Source organism: Dermochelys coriacea, chromosome 3 (genome assembly GCF_009764565.3).
Source record: "Dermochelys coriacea isolate rDerCor1 chromosome 3, rDerCor1.pri.v4, whole genome shotgun sequence".
Classification (NCBI taxonomy): Eukaryota; Metazoa; Chordata; order Testudines; family Dermochelyidae; genus Dermochelys; species Dermochelys coriacea.
This window is the reverse complement of record NC_050070.1, coordinates 126,486,287-126,512,180: the sequence shown is the minus strand read 5'-3', so window position 1 is coordinate 126,512,180 and position 25,894 is coordinate 126,486,287. Positions and strand designations below refer to the sequence as shown.

At 39.2% G+C, this 25,894-nt stretch overlaps 1 protein-coding gene across 3 annotated transcripts in view; it reads left to right on the top strand.

Moving 5' to 3' along the window:
- The window catches only part of PDE10A (phosphodiesterase 10A), a 603,707-nt gene that overhangs the window by 515,205 nt on the left and 62,608 nt on the right, over positions 1–25,894 (top strand). For all 3 annotated transcript variants that reach the window (XM_043511279.1, XM_038397222.2, XM_043511278.1), the window contains exons 4-7: positions 2,766–2,886; positions 5,124–5,173; positions 19,938–20,078; positions 22,383–22,538. In XM_043511279.1, coding sequence (XP_043367214.1) covers positions 2,766–2,886; positions 5,124–5,173; positions 19,938–20,078; positions 22,383–22,538 — 468 coding nt within the window. The remainder of the gene's footprint in view (positions 1–2,765; positions 2,887–5,123; positions 5,174–19,937; positions 20,079–22,382; positions 22,539–25,894) is intronic.

The window sequence follows — 25,894 nt, the reverse complement described above, 5'->3', positions numbered from 1 at the left end:
ATGTGAAATAGTTATGGGTCAGGACAAAGTCACAAAGTTCTGCCACCAGGTTAGCCGTGACAGTATCGGGGATACTGTTCCTGACGGCTTGTAGTCCATCTTTGTGTGGAATGTTGGTGTAGAGGGCTTCTACATCCATAGTGGCTAGGATGGTGTTTTTAGGAAGATCACCAATGGACTGTAGTTTCCTCAGGAAATCGGTGGTGTCTCGAAGATAGCTGGGAGTGCTGGTAACGAAGGGCCTGAGGAGGGAGTCTACATAGCCAGACAATCCTGCATCTACCAATGTGATATATGCCATCATGTGCCAGCAATGCCCCTCTGCCATGTACATTGGCCAAACTGGACAGTCTCTACGTAAAAGAATGAATGGACACAAATCAGACGTCAAGAATTATAACATTCAAAAACCAGTTGGAGAACACTTCAATCTCTCTGGTCACTCGATCACAGACCTAAGAGTGGCTATACTTCAACAAAAAAGCTTCAAAAACAGACTCCAACGAGAGACTGCTGAATTGGAATTAATTTGCAAACTGGATACAATTAACTTAGGCTTGAATAGAGACTGGGAATGGATGAGTCATTACACAAAGTAAAACTATTTCCCCATGGTATTTCTCCCTCCCACCCCACCCCCCACTGCTCCTCTGATATTCTTGTTAACTGCTGGAATTAGCCTACCTGCTTGTCACCATGAAAGGTTTTCCTCCTTCCCCCCCCGCTGTTGGTGATGGCTTATTTTAAGTGATCACTCTCCTTACAGTGTGTATGATAAACCCATTGTTTCATGTTCTCTGTGTGTGTGTATATAAATCTCTCCTCTGTTTTTTCCACCAAATGCATCCGATGAAGTGAGCTGTAGCTCACAAAAGCTTATGCTCTAATAAATTTGTTAGTCTCTAAGGTGCCACAAGTACTCCTTTTCTTTTTGCGAATACAGACTAACACGGCTGCTACTCTGAAACATAAGAACTAGGGATCACCAAATGAAATGAATAGGCAGCAGGTTTAAAACAAATAAAAGGACATATTTCTTCACACAACATACAGTAAACCTGTGGAACTCCTTGCCAGAGGACATTGTGAAGGCCAAGACCATAACAGGGTTCAAAAAATAACTAGATAAATTCATGGAGGATAGGTCCATCTATGGCTATTAGCCAGGATGGGCAGGAATGGTGTCCCTACCCTCTGTTTGCCAGAAGCTGGGAATGAGCGAAAGGGGGTAGACCACTTGAGTACCTGTTCTGTTCATTCCCTCTGGGCACCTGACACTTGCCAGTGTCAGAAGACAGTCTGCTGGGCTAGATGGACTTCTGTTCTGACCCAGTAGGGCCATTCTTATGGATAGGCTCTATACCAGCATACAAATGAAGCCCTATTTATTCATGTAAAATGATAGGTTGTGATGCTCAGAATCTTGTTATGGCATAATCCTTAATACTACTAGTACTGGTCTGACCTAGTCATATTTTAGTTGTCAGGAGAATGCGACCTAGTGGCTTTTTCACACAGCATTCATTTGTGCACATTTCACCTATTGCTTTCTGCTTTTTGTTTTATTTTTGAGCCAGTTACATAATTTACTATATTCTGGGCTTCCTTCCCTCTTTCCAGTAACTACCTCACCAGTTGGTTATGGTCCTGAACCTGTGCTCACTGTCATGTACTGCCTTTTATGATGTTGTATTTGCTATGGTATCATGCTACACAGGAGCATTAACTGTACAATTGCACTTGCACCCAAGAAATGGATACCTATCTCTTGAGCTTTTTGACAACCAGGATGCAGCTGAGGCTTTTGGGAATGGGGTTTGAGGCTGCACCTCCTTTCCCCCACAACATTTTAGGCAGGGTTGGAGGTTACCTGAATTATTTGTAGGAACTTCTATTTCTTCATACCAGCAGCTCTTCTCAGCAAACAGCTTCCCCACTGCCTCCACTTCCATGTCCTAATTATCGTAGTTAATCTCTTCTCCCTCCCAGTTCTGCCTTTCATTTTTATTTGCAATCAATGCCTACTATACCACAGCAGCTAGAATTTTTACTATTTGTGTAACTTTTGTATAACTCATATACAACGCAGAACACTTTGTGCCAGCTGATGCAGTATTTCAAGGACTGAGTTGATGTGGTAGCTCCTCAAAACTCTGATGCTCCCCACTGCAAAAATTATGCCTCATGTACCAACATGTTGGGGTTCCAGTGCAGTCCAGTAACCTCAATATCAGTTGCCAGGAAGCTCTGACGCACTGTGACATCTGATGGAGAGGATTCTAGGACCTGGTTGAGTCTCCAAGGTGTAGATATATGAGGCTGTGAGGGGAAAACAGACACACAATGGTTGGAGTACTAGAGAAGCAGATAACGAAGTCAGAAGGTGGAGGCAAAAGTAGCAGCCTTGTTTATAAGGGAGGAAGGAGGTTAAAGGGAGGCATATAAAGGGTATCTGCCTTTTAACTGTCACACCCATCAGTTTCTTGAGATATAATCATATGATTCTGGCCAATATAATCATATGATTCTGTATTGTGTAGCCAATACATTTTGAACAATTGACTAGCTGGCTACAGCATGGAATGCTAATTCATATCACCTGGCCATGGCGTGAATATTCAGGCAATTGGGTTAGGGTGACAATTGAGGATTGATTAGATACATTACATCCACTGTGTATTTTTCTATACGTATGTTGAGAACACTTTTTTCAAGCTGTAGAATATGTTTGTTCTAAACTGGGTTTTTCCTCTTTGGGTCAATAGTACCAGGATACAAATATGCAAGGAGTGGTATATGAACTAAACAGCTACATAGAACAACGGTTGGATACAGGCGGAGACAACCAACTTCTCTTATATGAACTGAGCAGCATCATTAAAATAGGTAAGGAAAAGGATTTGATGCCCTTTATTTGAAGCCTTGTTTGGTACTCTGTGCATTACTTATGCTATTAAATAAATATAGTTATAACAGAATAGCTGTACATGCTTGGTACACCATCCTGCAACTGCATCCACGCCAAGTAGCCTTGCATTGGTATGGAACCCCTCTGATGTCAGTGGAACTACAACTTGGGGCAAGGGTCCACCCAGCTGTGAGTCCAGTTGCAGGATCAGGGCCAGCTGCAAAGCAAACCACTTGGTAGATTATTCTGGTTTTGGTGCTGTCTGACAGATTGCTTTGAAAAGTTGCTTTGGAAAGTTGTGGAATTAGCTATCAGCAATATTATTGCAAATCTTGACTGCTCCTTTAACAAAAGTGAGGTGATTTGGATGTGTTTTCCTAGAAGATAAATTAAAACTCTATAGAGTTACAGCACTTTTTGATGTGATTTAGGTGCCTCTTGTGAAACAGAATATTGTCCAACACGTTTCCCGTAAAAATGTAAAGCTTCCATCACCTCCCCTCGCCCCAAATTTTAACCAACGTGAGTACAGACAGATTTGCATTGAAAGCATCTCTTCAGGGTTGTTTGCCTCACATACTTTGCAAATAGTTGTTTTACAACCTTTCCCCCATATCCCTACCACTCTGACACTTCGTAACATGAAGCTGGTTCTTCTGTTTTATGTGTATTGTATTTCAAATGGACTGTATTTGTTTATTGTCACTTTAATGCAGCGGTTCTCAAACTGTGGGTGGGGACCCCAAAGTGGGTCAGGACACCATTTTAATGGGGTTGTCAGGGCTGGCGTTAGACTTCCTGGGGTCTGGAGCCAAAGCCTAAGCCTGAGCACCATTCCTGACAGAGGGGCATAGGCAGCATTAGGCTTTGGCCTCCTCTCCAGGGGTCATGTAGTAATTTTGGTTGCCAGAAGGGGGTCATGGTGCAATGAAGTTTGAGAACCTCTGAGACTTCTGATTCAACTTCATCCTAGCTGGTCAGTACTGGTTTATATTAGAGAGCAAATGAGAGGCTGGAGGAGAGACAAAGGCAGCACATCCTTCCATACTCCTAGTAGACTAGAGAGTAGGTTTTCTTTCCTTAACTTACAATGCTCTTCTTTCCTGTAATGTCCAATAGACATATAATATTTTCTCTAGAAATGACTTTTGAACTCAAATCCAAATGAGCTTCTCACTGACTGGCAATGATGTGATTCATATCCATGTCAATAATTAAGTAATCAGATAGTGGAGTTTTGGTTCTGTCAAACATGTGTAGAAGTGACTTTACTGACTTTAACCGTTCCCTAAATATAATCATTTCCCTGAACTGCACTGCCTGGAGTGTATTATTTGTTCATAAAAATGAGGAAATCATTCAGACCTGTGCATTTACAGGAGATAGCATTACTGACAGACAGAGAGGTCTATTTGTGCCCAAAGTGTTAAGCCTATTTTGTAATGCTGAGTATAAAAGCACAGGCTTGATGTGTTCTTCTATTTCCAAGAGTTCTTTTTCGTTTTAGCAATAAGATACCTCTGATGGTTTATTTCTAAGGGATTATTTCACTTTTTCATGTTTAAACACTTAGTCTTTGGCCTTATGCCTCACAACACCACCTGAGTCTTGCAGTAATTGCCATCAGATATTTACTCCCTGGAGTGTCTTAATGAATTTAGTACAGAACAGCTATGGAAAGCATAGACCTCCACATGTCATAGAAACTAGAAACAATCCTGTCATACACACTTAGTGGCAGCATTTGAGGCTTATTCGTTGTTTTTCCATGCTTATGTATCTTAAGGCAAGGACAGAGATATTTACGCTCTATACATGGGAAACAACTTTTCTTCTGTTGATGGAAAATGTGCTATCTATGTTTATATGATTACATTGTGGATGTATTTTTACTTAATTCTTATGCTGTAATATGTATTCATGCAATGTAACATTAACTAGACATGAAGTAAAGACTAGGTAAGTTTATCAGGTTGCAGCTTCCAATTATGTCTCAAATATATTAATTTTTGGGGGGGAACAGATAGTATTATCATATGCCACTAACTTTGCAGGGTTTCTGTGCAGTTTTAGGGGATACATCAATGGTGTTTCACGTTCAGAAGTTTAGCTGATTGTCCTAAGTGGAATGAGTCTATGGTTTCACCTTGGAGAACATGCAAAAGTTTGATTCTCCCTCTGAGTACAATTACTTCTTTTATTATTGCTTTGGCAGCTACAAAAGCTGATGGATTTGCACTATATTTCCTGGGAGAATGCAATAATGTAAGTATTCTGGATTTAGATGCTGCTTTTCTGTACAGTTAACTAAAAGTGCATTTTCCGCTTCCCCAAATATACTGTAATCTTATTTTGTACGTCATTTAGCAGGAAATGCTAGTTAAGTTCTGAATATTAATTTTACATTATTTTTGTTTCTGTAGATGCAATATTGCTGAATTTAGTGATGAGCAAAAGTAGTTTTTTGCACTGAGCTTCCAAGGGCCTTGCTTTTTAATCAGTATTTTTTTAGCTTTACAGATATAATGCTATTCTTTCTCTAAAGTCTAGCAACTTCATTAATAAAAGGCAGCAGGTTGAAAACAAACAAATGACGGTACATTTCACACAATGCACGGTCAACGTGTAAAACTGGTTGCTTGGGGATGTTGTGAAGTCCAAAAGTGTAACTGGGTCCAAAAAAAAATTAGATAAGTTGATGGAGGATAGGCCCATCAATGGCTATTAGCCAAGATGGTCAGGGACACCACTCCATGCTCTAGTTGTCCCTAAACCTCTGACTGCCAGAAGCTGGGAGTGGACAACAGGAGATGGGTCACTCAATAATTGCCCTGTTCTGTTCATTCCCCTCTGAAGCATCCGGCATTGGCCACTGTTGGAAGACAGGAAACTGGGCTAGGTGGATGTTGGTCTGACCCAGTATTGCCATTCTTATGTTATTATGAAGCTGCAAGACTGCATTCTTATACAGTTTTCCCCACAACATGGCCAAACACAAGTCCTAGCATTTATCCAAAGATGTTCTCTTTAAAGAGAGAAAACGTAACTTTGATTTCCTCTAAATGTGACTTATTCTTTTTATCCTGTTAAGTTTCTGGTTTCTAAACTTCATCAGTTTCTTTGTTGTCAGCTGTAGCCTGAAAATGAAGTGACCTAAATTTCAAACTCCTGCATTGATTAACATGAAGAAATAGATCACATACATTTAAAATGAGTGAGCCAAATTAATTTGTGGTGTAAATTAATTGGCTACAACAATTATAACAGGAATGAGTTTAGTCCAATGTTGTTAGTTGTATAATCACTGTTTTGCTGTGGTTTTTAGAATGCATTAAGCAAAAATGTTTATCTTGGCAATTTATCCAGATACTCTCATATAAGATTTAGTTACTTGACAAAATTGCAGGCAGGAAAATGTAGTTACACTTTAAAGGGACACCGTTGAGTTAAAAATCACATTTTTGTCAGAAAAATGTGTGCCTACTGTTGGTACAAGAAACACCTCCGACTCTTATAAATGCAACTGTTTAGAGAGGCAAAACATTTTTCTCCATTGTTTTAGTTTAATCTTTCACATTAGTTAGCTTTCATGGTTTATTCCTGCACAGTCCATTATTCAGTTTTCCCTGCTGCTGTTTGTGTGGGTCTTTCATGCAGCAAGAGAGAAGAGAAAACTACTTACAAAACAGCAGGAAAGCATGATTGTAAAGGTGCACAAACTGACAGGGGGCCGGGAGTACTACCTGAAAGTACTTTTAACTCATTTTTTAAAAACAGACTCGTCGACAGTGTCCCATTCAAAGGTATGAATTAAATGTCGTACAATAGCTCTTTCAAAATAAGAAATGAATCTAACTTTTGGGTTCTAGTTCACTCCTTCAATAAATATTTGGTCTAATAAAGATTACCCATTTTATGATTCAGAAATGAGTCCTGTTCTGAGAGAGTTTTGTAACATAGGTATTTCTTGCAAAAGACATCACTTTTCTTCCGTGGGTGTATGCTTCATCACACATTGCCCACCTACTGTCAATACCATCTTCAGTTTTTTCTGCCCAATTCTGGCATTTAATCATTGTTACAGTTTGGGGGTGATGCAAAGCTCCACTGAGCTTGCAGGAAGTTTAGCCTTCACTTACGAGGGTGTAGCATGTGGATGGATAGCTAGCTCTGCTTGTGGCTGTACTCTGAGAGAACTGAACAGCTCAAGATTTCACATTATGTCCATCTTCTGCATGGGAGGCACAAGATGAGGAGGGGTACCTTTACAGCTTCATGACCTCTTGAGCACCTGACATGGGGGCTGTATGTTTGCTGTCTTTATAGCTTTTTAGACAAGCAAGATAATGTGCTCCATTGTAATTAACTCTACCACTGAAAAAAATAAATACCAGCTGCGTTAAAAATACACATTTATTATATTTGTCAATGAAATGTAATTACAGTTGCCCCACAATGGCATGGTGTTCATCTGGTCATATAGGGCCTGATCCAAAGCCCATCAAAACCCATGTGAGATTTTCTGTTCACTTACCATAGAATCATAGGACTGGAAGGGATCTCGATAGCTCATCTAGTCCAGTCTCCTGCACTCATGGCAGGACTGTATTATCTAGACCGTTCCTGACTGGTGTTTGTCTAACCTGCTCTTAAAAATCTCCAATGATGGAGATTCCACAACCTCCCTAGGCAATTTATTCCAGAGCTTAAGCACTCTGACAGTTAGGAAGTATTTCCTAATGTCCAACCTAAACCTTCCTTGCTGCAATTTAAGCCCATTGCCACTTCAGTGGCTTTTAGGTTAGGCCCATATTGTACTCCTGTCACTTAATAGTAATGCAGTAGACTTTTTTTTAAAAATTGTAACTAACAGTTAATTTGGGGATCCTTGTTCCTGTGTACTGGACTTCTAACACTTTTGTCCTACCCTAAGTTTTGTAGTTTTAAGAGGGTTACATTTTCAAAGGCACAAATGACAGTGAGGTATCTAACTACCATTGCCTTTCAGTGCGAGGTAAGCATCTCTCATTGCCAGTTGAATGTTTGAAAGTATCCCTCTTGGTGGTTTAGTTACAGTTGTTTCTGTTGCACAGATAAAACTTCCCGTGTTTTGCTCTGCTGTTCTGTGTAGCATATATAAATGCAAAATGATACAAGTTCCTAAATTTAGATGAATAAAGCAGTTCAGTATTTACACCCACATTTTCAAAAGTGGTCTCTAATTTTTGGTGGCTCAATGTTTCGGGTATCCAGTTTGAGATATGGATAGCTATACCGTATCAAATTTGGCAACCAAAAATAGTGGACAATTTTGAAATGTTGGCCTTAGGCTTTTTTAGCTAGCTTTGGAAATATTTGTAAAGCTTCTTGATTCCATCCAGTCAGTAATCTCAACAGTCAGGATGACTACTTCAGTGTTAAGCCAATCATTGTTTGAGCCTCATAACATCATGCTTTTTGAAGGACTATTTGAGAAGTTTTGGTGCCTGAGACTACTGACATCATTGTGTGTGGGCCTGGAGAAATGTCCTATATAATTTAACAGAACAAGATATCTTTCTGTAAGTGTTTTAACCATCTGACGGAGTTGAATAGGAAATTATATCCTTGCTCTTGAATTTCATAAGATTGTTAAAATATATGTTAAGTAGTTTTCACTCCTAATAAAATTCCATAGGGTTTCAGAGTAATTTCTGAATAACCTTGTTGGTTTTATCCCTTTTAAATTCTACAGGACTTTTCTATAAAGGTATGTAGGAGTTGTGTGGTAATGCAATGTACCTGCAGCAGTTTCCTACTGAGAAAAGTGGCAAGTAGATTGCCCCCAAGATCCCTGGAGTAGGATCTCTGAGGTGGCAGCTGCTACATCTGTTTAAAGTGTTCACTGTGCTTTTTCACACAAACCAGCAGTCTCTAGCAGATGCCAAAGGGGACATGGGCATTGCGTTGTCTAGAACTGCTGGCAGTGCTAACACTCCCTTCATGATGTGCTCAGGAAGCGCAAGCACCAAGATTCTGCTGCCTCCTACACTCTTGCCTGAAGAGTGGAAAGGGCTTCTTGTGTCCTGTCTACTCCCCTCCTGCACACACATACCCTGTGCCTCTGTCCTAATTAGCCAGTGCAATGGTCTACTTAAAAGTTTTTCTGATAGGCTGGTACAATTACAAATAGGTCACTTTGGTCTTAAGGGCACTTACACGCATTTGAAAATACCAACTAATTGTGTTTACCTTGGAGACTAGAACAGCCTTGTAAGCAAACAGTAATGTTTCTCAACTCTCAGAGAAAAGACTTTTATCCTATTTTGTTCCCGTTTTATTACCCAAAACAGGGAATTACATACAGTTCAAAACTTTTGCAGTTATGGTCTTAATTGAGCATAGCATTTAATCATGTGCTTAACTTGAATGACTTAATTAAGTCCTGTTGACTGCAGTGGGATTTATTCATGTTCCTAAGTACTATATTAAATAGGGATGGACTTAAGCACATGCTTCCAGCTTGTGGCCTATGTGTGTGAATGTTCCCAAAACTTTTTGTTTTGTGTCACAACTACAATATTTATGTATTAATATATGAGCAGTTCCTGCAAATGCTTTCTCACTCATGTAGTTTTTATTCCTGTGAGTAATTCCTCATTGGTTAGTTATAATACTATACTCTTGTGAGTAAGGATATGCAGGTTTGGACCCATTTAGTTTTTGAAATGTAATAGCAAGACACTTACATTAGTTTCTACCTTATATTGTTAGCATTGTCTATTTCCTGATGCTGTAAATTGCTATGACAAATCAATCATCCTCCCTTCAGATGGTGATTCACAACAGCTTTATTATAAAAAGACTTGTCAGAGGCCACAAATATGTGCACATACTCTGTGCTTCAGGGTGAATGTAATAGAGCTATTATTCTAGAATTCCTACAGTATGTTCTAGCTAGATATGCAGCGCCATCTAGTGATTTTATGTAGAAGGGAAGATTGTAGATATTAAGAACCCTGGAGTAATGACTAGTGATTATAGTTGTGTCTGTTTTTGGATGGCCAAATGGAGACAGCTTAAAGGCCACTGATTTTTGTGAAAGTACAGAGCACTCATTCTCTGAAAATCAATCGCTTTAAGGTGTCTCAAGTTGGTAGCTCCCAAAATTACTAAAATTACTTCTGCCATTATGCATCCTTTGTGTATATATATAGAGAGAGAAAAATCTTTGCTTCTTTCATATTTGTCAGTGTAGAATGCACTGCCCAATAGCAAAGACTCCAGCAATTAAATGCATTTAGAAATGGTAGCCCCCATCTTAAAAACAAACAAACTCACTCAGAAAATATACCAACAATTTTGGAATTTTAGCACATGACTTTTAATTATGATAATTTAGCACTCCCATCATTCAGCTTCACAATCCTTAAGTGATTAGTTTATCACAGGCCCCCAAAATTATCAGCTATGTTACAAATTGTTTTACAATGTATAAATATGTTGTCTTTGTTTCAGTTTTCTAACATTTATATCTGTTTTCCCAGCATACTTAATACTGTATAATAGAAAAATGCAGAGCTCTTCAGATAAATCATGAGTTATCAATGTTTCTGTAAAAATGCAAGAAGTTATTGTTTGTTCTTTTCCCCTTGGCTGACTTCTTGTAGCAGTGGGATTGCTGGCAATTGTGTTCAAACACAGGATACAGTTGGCTTTAACTGTGGAAGATTTTAGAGCTATAGCATCTGGCTGGTTCTTCAACTTGGGCATTTTACAATTCCAACCTTTTCTGCTGGGGATACTTTCCTATTGATTTGGTTTGTTGTATTGGTCGTCATTTCTATTGGGCTTAGTTTTGTTCATTTAAGAATATGATTTTAAGGCACAGTCCTTGATATATATTTGCCAAGAATTTTTATTGTACAAGAGTTTGGATATGCTCTTATATGTTGGGCTGCCATGTCCTTTAACAAAAAACAAACAAAACAAACCACCCTGCCTCTGCTACCAAATGGAAGAGAATGTGAGATGCAGATATACTTAAGTTCACTTAATATCAACTTGCTTAATATAGAATTCTCTAGAAATATATTTTCTAGGCACCAAAGTATACAACAATAATTTAGCACTGATGCGTCCATTTAATGTCAATTGGATGTTAAATAATTTTCCATTCAGCATTTTGTGGGCCCATTCTTTCTTCCAGTGAAATGAGCTGCAAAACTCTCTGTGAATGAAGTAGGGGCAAGATCACATCCCCTGTAATAAAAAAAAACAAAACAAATTGTTAATGGTGGAATGCTTTATAACGTGTGTACTTACTTTAACCCTAAACTCAATCTAACTGCAAAATCTGGCTTCTGTCTTTGTGAAATAAAAATCCGAAGTGTTCTAAAAATCTGTTTGTTATTGTTATTGCTTAACTGAGCAGGAGTATTTTTTAAAAAAGAAAAAGAGCAACTGAATGGCTCACTAGATGTTAATGAAATAGGTCTCCAGTTCAAATGCAGCCCAAGGAAACTTTTTATCATCTGATGACTGCTTATGTAAAATGTATTTGGTGATTTACCAGTTTCCCAATGGCTACAGCACAGCAACAACAATAAGAGCTGGCATGAATTGGCTCCTTTATCAGTCTTATCTGAAAGGCCAATAACTGACTGAGCCCGGGGAATGAAATTCCCCCTTAGCCTTAGAAGTGGATCTTCCAGAAGATGGTTGAGGAACATTGGTAGCACAGTGTGGGGAAACTTAGACTACTGCTGCTCATGCTGTATCATTTCTGTGGATACACAGAGGGCTTTGGTCTCAGGGGTTCCCAATCTAGCACTTCGATCAAACACTAAAATCACATTTAAAATATCCAACAAATATTCAGCTTTGCTAAAGTAACCTGAGAATATTGTCTAGTTGATGAAATTCTTCCAAAATTCATTATAACATGCATCACTCCTCATTATGGTAAACCATAAATTTTGTTAATATATTAGTGTCATGGTGATGATATTATAGTAGAGGTTGTGTATATGTAGAGTACATAAGAAGTTGAGTAGCAGTTTTATTTTTTTTTAACCTCCAGTGAAAGTTGTTAGGGTTTCTTTTTAGCAACTCTTATTTTGTGAGACTCAGAATTTGACCAGTGGAGATTTGAGGCCAAAATTTAGCATACTGTTTTAAAAAATTATTACAGTGATAAACTTGGTTTAAATTGGTTTGGTCAATGTTAATATATAGTCAGCAAAACAAAATAAACCATCACCACACAGCAAAAATTGCAACCAACCAAACCAAACAATAACAGCAGCAGCAAAGGTAGGGGGTAGTGTGGCTGTAGATTCTTTTTTATAGTCCTGTAACTAAAAATGTATTTCTTTATCAACTAAAATTATACAGGCCTTTAATGCTTAATACGAATCCTAGTACATTGAAATACTTCAGAATTCATAAATGATAATGACTGAGCTATTTGAGTTTGAAAAGTAATCACTATTTATGCACAATAACACCTTTCAACCAAGATTCATGAGATTTTTTTGTTTTTGTTAATGGACAGTAAACACTAACGTAAGTCTAAAAAACTGACACTAGAGGGAACTTTGTAGAAAAATACTTTGCCTTTTTGGTTGCAAATCTCCTAACTTTTTAGTTCTGACAGAGAAGAGAGGAAGGGAGTTTCCAGTACACTCTGGGGGCCTCTGCAGTAGGGTCAACAGTGAGAGTCTTGGGTCCCACTAACTAGCCACAGTTAATGGAGGAAGAAGTCTGTCACCAAACAGACCTTGCTGAAAGAAGGGGGGATCACGGTCTGTCAGTCTTTGCCACTGTCCTGCCTGAGTGAAGAGATTTTGTTTCTGCCTCTGGAGGAGGGAATAACAGATCAAGATAGGGAAGAGCAGAGGCCAGTTGAGTGGGATGGAAGGAGCTCTTGCTCTCTAGGACACTGCTAGCTTCTACAGAATTCTACAGAATTTCAAGCAAGCTTCCAGCGTTTCAAAATCAAACTTATTCTCTCATCCTTTTGATGTTTACCCATAAATAGAGATATCTCAGTTTACTGGCCTTGAGGACACAGTGGAAGGCCCATGAATAGGATGACGCAACCTTTGTTATGAGATTTTTATTTGTTTTGCTTTGCTTTGTTGGGTTTTTGCAGAGAGGAAAGAAGGGTGGGGTTGCCTCTGAGAAGAGACAGATTTGTGTGTATGGTTTTTATATTTGGAGTTGGACATGCCCCTGGACTTATGTGGAAGAGCCTGTTTAATGCATCTAACTAATAACTTTAAAAAATAGTGATACCATTGCTTTGCTGAATTGAGTTTCACATATGTTCAGCTGTCATCCTGGGGGACCAGATACGTTTTTAAGGGTGGGGTTCAGGAGATAGTTTTGAAATGAACTGTTAGCTTTTAAGTCTGCAAGAGGTCAGCTTGTCAGTGTCCTGTTAATTTAATGTAATTTTCATTCATATTTCCACATGTCATATTACATCATTCTGACTCCCATCTGTGTGTGTTTCATGGAACATCTGCAGTTTTGGATACTGTACAATGTCAAGCACACTCTCAGTGCTAAACAAATAATACTATTAATACACATACCAATAATCATAGTCTTATGTTTTTCTAAATCTTCAGCCCTTCTTTCCCCTAGAAGTGTACAAATTAACAAAAACAAAATTTAGAAAGAAAGAAAGAAAGAAATGTGCATATAGGTTTATTAGCTTATTTGATTTTTTAAAAACAAATCCGCGCCGGGGGGGGGGGGTGAACTGTATTTTCTGTGTGTGGTGGTTTCTTGAGTTTTATTAAGATGATTCATTTCTATTCAGATCCCAAGACCCCTACTTTGTGTCTGTTGCATAATATATTCTTCTTGCTTTTATTGAAATAAGCTTAATAACATCAAACTCGGATTAAGTTTTAAGTCTCATGAAAGGCAAGTAGCCATGTAAACGTAAAATTCCCAGTTGAATATAATAATGTGTATGCATTCCATCAGATTATAAGAATGTAATTGAAAGCAGAATACAAATGCTTTTCTATTCTGGCCATCTTTTGCAGACTTTTATGGGTTTATCCATTATATTGAAAGGGAGATTTCTGCTGGATTCTTAAATTTTATTTCTCACTACATATAAGAAACTACGCTTGTCTAGCAAAGAATCTGACTTGAACCGTTCCCTTGTCCCTTCAAAAGGCCAAACTTAAAAAGAAGTTGTGAATTTATATGGATTCAGAGCATAATGTCTCAGATTAGACTTAAGTGAATGAGCACCAAACCTCAGTATTGCACCTGCCTCTACTAGGTGCAGCAGAAGAAAATGGTTGTCTTGTGCATGGTCACTAGCACTTTCCTGTCCAAAGAAGTGTTGTTTCTTCAGATCACGTAAGTAGTATGGAATACACCATGGTGGAATCTAACAGAGCTAAAGGACTATCTATCTATTTATTTATTTATTTATTTATTTATTTTTTAATTTTTAAGATAATTTGGTTCCCATCAGTGTGACAATATCAGACTGATATCACAAGTTACTGAAGATCTGTATCTACAAAAGAGATACAGTTTCACCTCACTACCTCCATCAAGGTACCTCAGTCCTGATCTAGAGGGAGCACAGCATCCAGGCCCATTCTGTACTAAGGGCATATCTATTCAGAGATCTAGTGAACGGCAAGTCGGGATGTGTATCTACAGCCTACGAGGCTGCCATGTACTATGTGGCCAGGAGGACCCTGCTACCATGAATTAAAAGTTCCATCGTGTAATTGGACATACCACTATTTGTAACAGGATGCAGGATTTCAGTAACTTTTGATGTCACTCTGATACTGTAACTGTCATGAGAGCTAAAAGTTAGAAACAGTAGGTCAAAGCGCACTATGGAACTTTTAGTGCATGGCAGGCTAGTGCACTGTAGATTCATAGCCTGGCTTGCCCTGTACAAAGTCTCTGCAGTGACAAGCCCTTAACCTCTTTTCTAACACACTCAACAATTGTTCTACTGGTATTTATGTGATCTGGACACAGGACTACCATCTAATTCAGTGTAGGCCACTGCAAGCAGATGGCATTTACTTTTATCACGCCCACCCAGAGACAGGTGAAAGTTTCTATATCCTCTGATCCAATCCCCTTCTCAGTTTTCATTCTTTCCTCCTCCTCTGCTTGAGTTCTGCACGCCCTTCTGCTCCTCTGGCTTGACCATTCTTCTCACCTTCCCAACCATTTCTTTGTCCCCCTTTGAATAGTCAAAACCCTCACGTAACAAAACATTTAATACATGAAAAAATCCACAAGATGCATTAAGACCACCAAAGTCAGCTCATGATTCTGTATTTGTACCTGTTGTCCTCCTGGCCCCTTGCTAATCCTTGTCTTTGTGTTTTGTACCCATGTTGTATCTACTTAGATTGTGAACTCTTCAGGATAGGGACTTGTCTTTTTGGTGTTTTAATAACACACTTAGCACTGTTTGGGTGCTGTAAAACAAACAACAATCAGATATAACACAAGAAGCTACCAAATGAGGAATCAGTTGGATGGGATTACTCATGGTGGTAAACCCTGTGTCTGGTAGTGTTCCCAGGATCAGGCCCTGAAATTATAAAATCTACTGGGATTTACTGCTGCTTTGTCTACAAAGGGTCATTCATATTTAGGGCACTGTAATATTCAAATAACAAAATTACTGCCAATCCCCTAATTCAACCTTATACCCAAACTGAAACCATTTTAGGAAAATAAAAGGGCCTCAGAAAGAAGATGGTGTTTTTGTTCTGGTTTTCAAGGTGGTACTCTGTTCTGAACAGTTTGATTCTCTCATAGCAGAAGAGTAAATGCAGTATTGCTTTCCACTGTTGGCAAAGGAAGCTTTAGGTTTGATATACCTAGGATATAGACAAAATTCATTAATATTAATTATCCTTAAAAATAATGTCTGTGATAGTATTTGAAGCTTGGGGAATTTAATCCCTATCATAGACTTAATGAACGCAGCATCTGATGGTAAAATTAATCAGTGGAATCATATGACTGCATATGTGTCTGGACAGTTAAGACTTTCTGATGCCTAATGAAAAGCTTGCAGTACATTTGGTTTGGAGAAATTGTTCCCTAAATATTATATATTCTCTGATTTCTGTTTCCATAATTTTTATTAGTAGGGACATTTGCGTGAATAAAGATCTTTCATCTTTAGTGTATCTCCTGTCTATTTCGTACCAAAAGTCATAATACTATTTATCATTATTGTTACTTACTATATGGAAATTCTGCTTATTATTATTGGTTCAGTTTTATTTAATTTTGCTACTGAAACAAATCAAACCATTTGGACTAAAGATTTCAGCACCAAACTAGTAATAAGCCACCCCTTGCGTATTTAAAAAGAGTCTCTTCAAAAAGTGCTTTGGGTTTTATTAATGTAAAGAATGTTTAAAAAAAGGAAGATGCAGTGGGTAGAGCAGTAGGCTTCAGACTTGGGAAGCCAGAATTTGATTGTGTGCTCTGCCACAGTCTTTTTGAGTGACTGGGCAAGTCATCGAGCCGCTCTGTGTCTCTGTTCCCCAGTTGTAGAATGAGTATGATAGTACTGCCCTACCTTACTGGGGGTGGTTGTGAAGATAAAAATTGTGAGGCACTCAGGTACTATGGTACCTGGGGCTATATAATTACCTGAAGTAGATAAAGATAAGGGCAGGAATTCATGGCCCCTTGAAGTCAATGGATGTTTTGCTATTAATTTCAATAGAGCCAGGATTTCCATTAAGGTTTGAAATATCATTCTGCTTCCTGTGCATTTAATCATCTTATGTGACTGTTATACTGACAATCACTGACATGTTGCTTTATTGTTTTGCCATTCAACTTTGGATGTCTGATTATTTGAGAAGTAAAATGAAATTATTTTAAAGGGAAAGTGGTTAGGAGCAGAGAAGAGAATAGAACATTCTGACAGTAGGGAACAGTATATATGTGGATTTATTTTTACTAACAAGCAAAGAGTAAATTAAATAGAACAGTTCTGCTTTCTAGAAATACAACTTAAATAATTATTTAACCCATTAATCAACATTTTAGCTAATTTTCTTGTTGATATGCGTGATTCTCACAGTATTTCAGCCACCGTTGGCAGCCTGTCAGATGCTTTTGAGTGACTGAGTGATCCTTCAAATCTTACAGCTAGTACAGTGTCAGCTGGCTAGTGAAGAAAGCCAAATAGAACTGAAGCAGTAACCAGCAAAAAACAAAAAGAAAAGGAGTACTTGTGGCACCTTGGAGACAAACAAATTTATTTGAGTATAAGCTTTCGTGAGCTACAGCTCACTTCATCGGATGCATTTAGTGGAAAATACAGTGGGGAGATTTATATACATAGAGAACATGAAACAATGGGTGTTACCTTACACACGGTAACGAGAGTGATCACTTAGGTGAGCTATTACCAACGGGGGTGGAGGGGGGGAACCTTCTGCAGTGATAATCAAGGTGGGCCATTTCCAACAGTTGACAAGAATGTCTGAGGAACAGTGGGCGGGGTGGGGGTGGGGAATAAACATGGGGAAATAGTTTTACTTTATGTAATGACCCATCCACTCCCAGTCTTTATTCAAGCTTAAGTTAATTGTATCCAGTTTGCAAATTAATTGCAATTCAGCAGTCTCTCGTTGGAGTCTGTTTTTGAAGTTTTTTTGTTGAAGAATTCAACTTATAGGTCTGTAATCGAGTGACCAAAGAGATTGAAGTGTTTTCCGACTGGTTTTTTAATGTTATAATTCTTGACATCTGATTTTGTGTCCATTTATTCTTTTACGTAGAGACTGTCCAGTTTGACCAATGTACATGGCAGAGGGGCATTGCTGGCACATGATGGCATATATCACATTGGTAGATGTGCAGATGAACGAGCCTCTGATAGTGTGGCTGATGTGATTAGGCCCTATGATGGTGTCCCCTGAATAGATAAGTGAACAGAGTTGGCAACAGGGTTTGTTGCAAGGATAGGTTCCTGGGTTAGTGGTTCTGTTGTGTGTGATGTGTGGTTGCTGGTGAGTATTTGCTTCAGGTTGGGGGGCTGTCTGTAAGCAAGGACTGGCCTGTCTCCCAAGGTCTGTGAGAGTGATGGGTCGTCCTTCAGGATAGGTTGTAGATCCTTGATGATGCGTTGGAAAGGTTTAGTTGGGGGCTGAAGGTGGTAACATTCAAAAACCAGTCAGAGAACACTTCAGTCTCTTTGGTCACTTGATTACAGACCTAAAAGTTGCAATTGTTCGACAAAAAAAACTTCAAAAACAGACTCCAACGAGAGACTGCTGAATTGCAATTAATTTGCAAACTGGATACAATTAATTTAGGTTTGAATAAAGACTGGGAGTAGATGGGTCATTACACAAAATAAACTATTTCCCCATGTTTATTTCCCCCTCACCCCCACCCACCTCTGTTCCTCAGACATTCTTGTTAACTGCTGGAAATGGCCCACCTTGATTACCACTACAAAAGGTTCTCCCCCTCACCCCCACCCCACTCTCCTGCTGGTAATAGCTCACCTTAAGTGATCACTTGGTTATAGTGTGTATGGCAATATCCATTGTTTCATGTTCTCTATGTATATAAATCTCCCCACTGTGTTTTCCACTGAATGCATCCGATGAAGTGAGCTGTAGCTCACGAAAGCTTATGCTCAAATAAATTTGTTAGTCTCTAAGGTGCCACAAGTATTCCTTTCCTTTTTGTGAATACAGACTAACACGGCTGCTACTCTGAAACCCAGCAAAAAACAGTAACTCAAACAGCACTGTCATTGCAGTAACAAACAGGCAAATCGTACTGAAACTATGGACTAGTTCCTCATTGAAGGTAATGGCGCTACTTTGATTCATGGCAGGATGGGTTACTTGTTCCATTCATCTAGCAATAAATACCTTACAGAAAGCCATAACTACTTCTATAGACTCATGAAATGGAAGATGGTGATAATCTATTCCATTTCCCTTTCAGCACGGGATTGTTCCTTGTAGTATGTAGTTGATCCTAAAATCCTTGTGAACACAATTCTCCAAGACTCCCAATGGGAGATGGGCACCCGGAGGGCTGGCAGGTTAGCCTCTGTATACTAGTGGTTGTGTTCAATCTATTTATTATTTGTAATTTAATGTTGGATTTTAATAAGAGGAAAAAAATAGATGCTCTAGTTTAGTCTCTCTTAGGCCTTGATGCTGCAGTTGGATCCAGTTAGACAGCAGCTTTTTCCTGTGCTGACCTTATTTACTTTACTAATGTTACCTTGGTTTATACTTCAACTTTATAAAAAAAAAAAAAAAAAAAAAAAAGGTCATTGTTTTGTGGAAGGCTTTCATAAAGTGAAAGTTGTCATAAGTACTTCTAAGTCTTCAGCAACATAATCAGCTCGGATTGATCTTGGGTGCAAAGGCAGCAAAACAGAATGCACGCAGGGGGACACTTTCATACTTGCTCAGAGGCCCTCTGTCGTCAGTTGTGCTTCACATGAGTTCAAATGTCTATCTGCCTGGATACAATTGCAGGTTCAGGGCCAAAGCCACCTGACTGTGGAGATAGAGGTGGGGAAGTAAAAGGAAAGAGAAACAAGAACTTGGAGGTATCCATGTTTGTTAAAACTTTTCTATGAAAAGATGGAAGTAAATGTATCCTTGACAAAAGAGTAGTTTTCTGTTGTCTTGTCACTTATTGCTCTGGAGTTCTAAATACGATACATAATGTATTCAAAAGGGCAGAATCTATCTCTGATGTAAGTGAGCACAGCTGATATTGACTACAAAAGGTGTATCCACTTAAGCCAGGGCTGAATTTGCTATAATCTCTTGATGCAGTTGTTGACAGAATGAAGCTGAGTCCATCAGTCCACCTTAGTTTCATTGTTGTCAGCTCAAAATGGATCTACCTAAACTACTTTAATTTATCCTTTAATTCTTATTATTATTTATTGTACAGTACATAATAACACAAATTACAGTGCAAATACAGTCAAACTTTCTAATGGCATTTTCTTTCTTCTTCTGATTAGAGCCTCTGTGTGTTCACACCTCCAGGAGCTAAGGAAGGACAACCACAGCTCATTCCTGCAGGGCCCATTGCACTTGGCACCACAATATCTGCATATGTAGCCAAATATAGAAAAACTTTGTTAGTAGAAGATATTCTGGGGGTAAATTACTTTCTCTTTTTAAAAAGATACATACATCTTTTTTTTCCCCCAAAAAATGTATTACTGTTGAAATGTAAACTAGATTATTCATACAATAAATAATGTACATTGCTACTAGTAGTGTCTGACCAGAAGCATTAATTCTCTATGTCTGGATTAGTTTAATAAAAACTCATCCCTGTATAATTTCTTTAACTTTTACAAATGTTATACAGTTTTTTAAAAATAACATTTTTTCTGCCAGAGAAGGGAAATAACACTACTGTGCAATAAAAATCCATGGGAGAAAAAAGCATGATCAGCCAAAATTCCCTTCCTCGCCCTCAGGACAGGCAGTATGCCAAGTCCAAATGCTAAAGTGACTGACACTCTATTAACTTGCACATAGTCAACCAAATTTTGATTTAATACATGACACTACTTGACTGCATTACTTGAAAATTTTCTCAGTAGTTTTCAGTGAATATCTTAATGATTTATATATGTATCTTTCATATTCATAATCAAATTCTAGAGTTTTTGTGGGGGGGAAATGTATGAATAATGTCTTCTGGTTTACGCTCTCACCAGAGCATCAGTATAGCATAACAGCTTTTCTCTTATCAAATAGATCTTTATTTGCAAATATTGTGCATATCCATATGTGCTGAGTCATTCACCGTCGGCTCAGAAGAAATCTTTTCTGTTTAGTCTATGGTCTTCTAGAATTCAGGCTCTCCATCTCAGCAGAGAGTGAGCAGTGTTACAGTGGTCTGTGGGAAAAATGCAAGGGCTGCTTCCACCTGGCCTGTTTTCCTCTCCTCCCAGACCCCCCTTATTCTTGTTTGCTTTTCTACAAGGAGGTTATTGACCAGGGTGAATGGGTTCCAGAGGCTTTGGGAGTGTTTCAACAAGGGGAAGCAGCAGGCCCTTGTACACTGACTTGCCAGATCCCTCTCCATGCAAGCAGGCACTAAAAGAGTCTACTAGTGGAAGTAGGATCCTCCTGTTATGTTGCTTCCTGACAGTCTGAAGTTCTTCACATTCTCCTTCCTTTGGGGTTGCCTGAGGGAGGGACTATTTACCATTGGTTTGCGTGGCGATTGCTTTCAGGCCATGGGTTACATTCAGATTGACCCTCACTGTCATGCTCAAAGGGAAAATGATCACCTTATTTGGGGTGAGGAAGGCATTTTTTTCCACTACAGCAGATTGGCCAAGCTAGGAGGGATGTTCTCCTTTCCCTGGAACACATTGCAGGGATCATCTGTTGAGAGTAGAGGATTGAAGAGTTAGTGCTCAAGAGTGCGGGCCCACAGTTACAACTCGAGATTAGTTACAACCCCAGTAAAAAATAGCATATAAGCAATTTTCCTATTCATGATAAGTTCCCTTTCCTGGGGCATTTGATCTGTAAAGCCTGGGGCATATCTTATTAATGGCACAACTTGGTAGATTGGACCCCTTTATGGTAGCATTTCATCGTCATTACATTCTTTCCTGTAATTTTTGCCCAAATTTGAGAACAGGTATACTAAGGATGGGTGGTAAAGCACAATAGGATATGGGGAAGAGCCTTTCTGTCTTACATAGATGTAGAGAGAAAACACTTTTGTACTCAGTATTGGGATAGTTTGGGAATTGTTAGTGCAGATTTGTGTCTCCATGGGGCCTTTGGCACCAGTGAGTGCCTCAGACTTTGATTACTTACTCCCGCAGAGGCTATTGCCTGCTTGGTAACCCTGTGGTTTGAGTTGCTGCAATTCAATTCAGAGGCTACATCCTCACTACTGTGGGATCAACGCTGCTGCAATCGATGCACATGGGGTCCATTTAGCGGGTCTAGTGAAGAGTGCTCGCCTGTTGACCCAGTACGGTGTAGACACTGCAGTAAGTCTATCTAAGCTACGTCAACTCCAGCCACATTATTCACATAGCTGAAGTAGAGTAACTTAGGTCGACTTACCGCAATAGTATAGACACAGCACAGTTACCAGTGTATTTAGTTTTCTTTCTGCCATTGTACAGACTAGCCTCAGCAATAAAGTACTATTTCTGCTGAGCGTGAGGTTAAAAGAGATGTACTTTAAAAATAAATACAAAGCTTGCATCTGATACCATAACTGACTCTAACTTTGGATAAGGTCATTTATATATATATTTGTAAAATAACCATGGAGAGACATTTTTCATTGAATTCTTGAATGTGAAGGATGTAGCTGTTTGTGCTAAGTGGTTCAGCCAGCCGAGAAAGAGAGGTTGATTTATTTTTTATATTAATGTTATAATATTTTCATTTGATGAAACATTGTTTGCACTTTTTAGGATGAACGATTTCCCAAAGGTACTGGACTGGAATCAGGGACTCGTATCCAATCTGTTCTTTGTTTACCGATTGTCACTGCAATTGGTGATTTGATTGGTATCCTGGAGCTTTATCGGCATTGGGGCAAAGAAGCCTTCCATCTCAGTCACCAGGAGGTAAGGCCTAAAATTCTGCAGCTGGTTTTCTTTTTAAATTTCCCTCTTCAAGATTGTGCCAGCTACTTCTGACCCCAGACTTCCTCCTTTTTTTCCTCATTTTGTTTTGATATTTTTTGTATCGTATTTGTTACGTATTTGGAGAGTGGGCCTTATAAGGCTGGTTGATGCTCATTGGTATTCTGAGTGGGAAGTGGTAAAGATTCATTTCATACACACAACATTTTCTAATTGTTTTGTTCCATCTTGTGGGAATAATTGAAAGCATATTATCAATTGTTTATTGATTATGAATTTTAAAATAATAGATGTTGTCAGCACCTTAATGGAAGGGTGGGTCAATGAAAGCTCAGGCTATTACAAGTACATGAACTAGTGTTACAGAATGAAATTGCTCCAGTTTAAAAGGACATTACCAAGTTACACAGAGCTCAATTTAAAACTTTCGGTAAAGCTATATTTTGCAATATGGGTAGGTAGTGTTTCTACACTGGTCAACTTTTTCAAAGCATTTATTCTTTGAGTACGGTGCTCCCCTTCAAGTGTGCATATGTTTCATGCACCTTTGATCAGAGATGTTTGGTAGCAGTGCCTGTTCAGGGTGTTCCCCCACCCTCCTTTTGGGAGGCTTTCCCTCCAGGTGAAGGCGTTATACCAGGATCACCAAGATTCATGTGTTGCCTCACCTACCAATAGACTATCCCAGTCAGCAGCAGACATTCCTGGTGCATTCCTTATCTGGGGGCATGCACATCCCTCACAAATGCAATTGCTGTTCAGCCCTTAAGAGCTGAGGTGCAGTGCCATTAGAAGTATGGTGGCTGAGTGATTAAGATGCTTGACTACAATCCTGAAGGTCAGAGGTTTTAATCTTGCTTAGTCTCACACTGAAAAGCCACCTCCAGTACACCCAGGGGAAAAATGAGTATTTGATCCATTGGGTTAGGGCAGCCAAAGGTAGTTGGATGTGATGCTGGCCACGTTACTCCTTTGTGTACCGTTGGCTATAAAATTGACATGCTTTAACCACATCAGTCCAGTGAGCCATTGGCTCAGGCGAACTTTAACTTAAGAGCAGGGCTAAGAAAACGGAGATTAGACTTCAATTCTTCATCAGAGAGAGCTCTCTTCACCCTGCCTCAGAGATTTATGAGAGACCCTCTGCCCGTTCATCAGTCTCCAAGGGAGCAGAGTGCCCTTTCTACCTTGACACCGCATTCTGAGAATGCCTTTCAGAAAAGGAGTTTTACCTTTCCTCACAAAGAGCCTGTTTCAAAAAGATTTTAGTTTTCTCACAATTTGACCATGTCCAAACCTCAGGTTCTGGGCTGGATACCATCTGAGGCTCCATGCTCCTCCTGTACCAACCAATAGTGGTTTTAAGACTCTTGAGTTCCTCTAGGAGCCATGATTCTAAGTGTGCATTGGTACTTAAACCATTTTGGGTACCATCAAAACGCAAGCAGGGCAGCAGAGAGAAATAGCTTGCTTCTAGCAAGATGGTACCGATGGACCTTCCTGCACAACCTCTGGTACCTAGCACCATGACTCCTTCAGTCTAAGAAGCCACCTCAGATCACACACTCTTTGAGGCAATGTACATTGTTGGTACCGATGACTTCCACTGCAACAGACTCTTCTGGGTAGACTCCTCTCTCAGTACCGTTAACCCACACAGTCTTGCAGGAGTTCAGGTATTCCAGCTACCTGTTAGTTTCAGATGATCCAGAGTCTCCCCTCCCCAATGAGTAATGAGCATTTATTCGTGCCAGGTTTGACACAGTCACTGGAATTACATGTCTCCCTGGGACCACCTGACTCTCCACTTGAACTTGGACCTTATAAGATCAGGTTACTGCATTCATTTGACCTGAATCTCCAACCCCACCCCTTTTCCCTGTCCATTTTCAAAAATCCATCTCACAAATACTTGAGACAGGAAATCACTTTCCTTCTATGCTTCGGAGCCATAGAACCAGTTCCTGCTCTGCAAAAGGAGAAGGGATTTTACTTCAAGTATTCTCTGGTCCCATAGAAGAATGGAGAGTGGAGACCTATTCTTGATCTAAGACTTGATAACATCTTAGTGAAAGCACAGAAATTTGGGATGGGAACCTTGCTGCTAAAAAGTCCATCGTTGGATCTAGGTTTTTGATCCTCAACCTTCGGGATGCATATTTTCATATCACGATTCACCCATCTCACAAAGAGATTCCTTCGGGTTCTGGTCAGTTGAGACCACTTCCAATGTCGGGTACTTCCATTTGGTCTTTTCTCTGCTCCAAGAGTATTCTCAAAGGTATTGGCAATGGTTGCCACCTGTCTGTGTCGGAGGGTGATGATAGTTTTTCCATACCTCAACAGTTGGCTGGTCTTTCTGTGAGGTTCTTTCCACCATGAAGATAGCTTTGTCCTTGTTCCTCAGGCGAGGTCTCAGGGTCAATGTAGAAAAGTCCATTTAGCCCTCTATACAAAAGATAGAATTCATAGGCACCTCCTTAGACACAGTAGCAGCCAGAGCTTACCTCCTCATGGACCCATTTCGACTCATTCAAACATTGCAAAGATTCAAATAAGCCCCCAGACTTTGACAAGGTGATGCCTTTTCTGCTTCCAGTTTATATACTGACCAAACAGCCTGAAGAACCTTCACAGTGTCTGTGCCCTTTATCCAGCCAGCTACAACCATCACCATAAAGACAGATTTAATTTTGTTGTTGGATTGGGAGGCTCATCTAGGGACATATACTATTCAGGGCAGATGGTCTGCCCAAGAAGGTCGTTTACACATCAACCTTCTGGAGCTGAGGGCAGTCAGGAATCAGACACAAATCTGTTAAAACATGACGGACAGCATAGCTTGCATGTTTTACATCAACCAACAATGGTTGGCAAGATCCCCTTCTCTTTGTGCCAAAGCAAAAAAGCTATGGAACTACAGTTACTACATAAGGGTGAGTAACCTCACCTTCCCTAGAATAGCTTGAACAGTTAATAAAACTACACTTCTTGTAGGTCTTACACATATTTTGTTCTGTACAAAGCTGTGTATGTATTGGACAATTTGTTTACATTTGGGACCTACTTTAAACTAATTGCTACATTTCCAATAATTAAATAGCTTTTTGTTTAAAAATAAATAATGCTGCATAAAATGTTTTCGTTCTAATCTGAGAATTTTTAAGGTAACTTGTATCCTTTTAATCTTTTTAATTTTATCTCACAAAACATCTTATGCCACAGTTATGTAGTTAAAAAAAGCTACAGTGTCTTCTGTAGGAAATATGTATATTAATAGAACAGCGGTTCTCAAATTTGAGAATCCAAGGACCTCCATTTTGATGTAAAATTTTTCA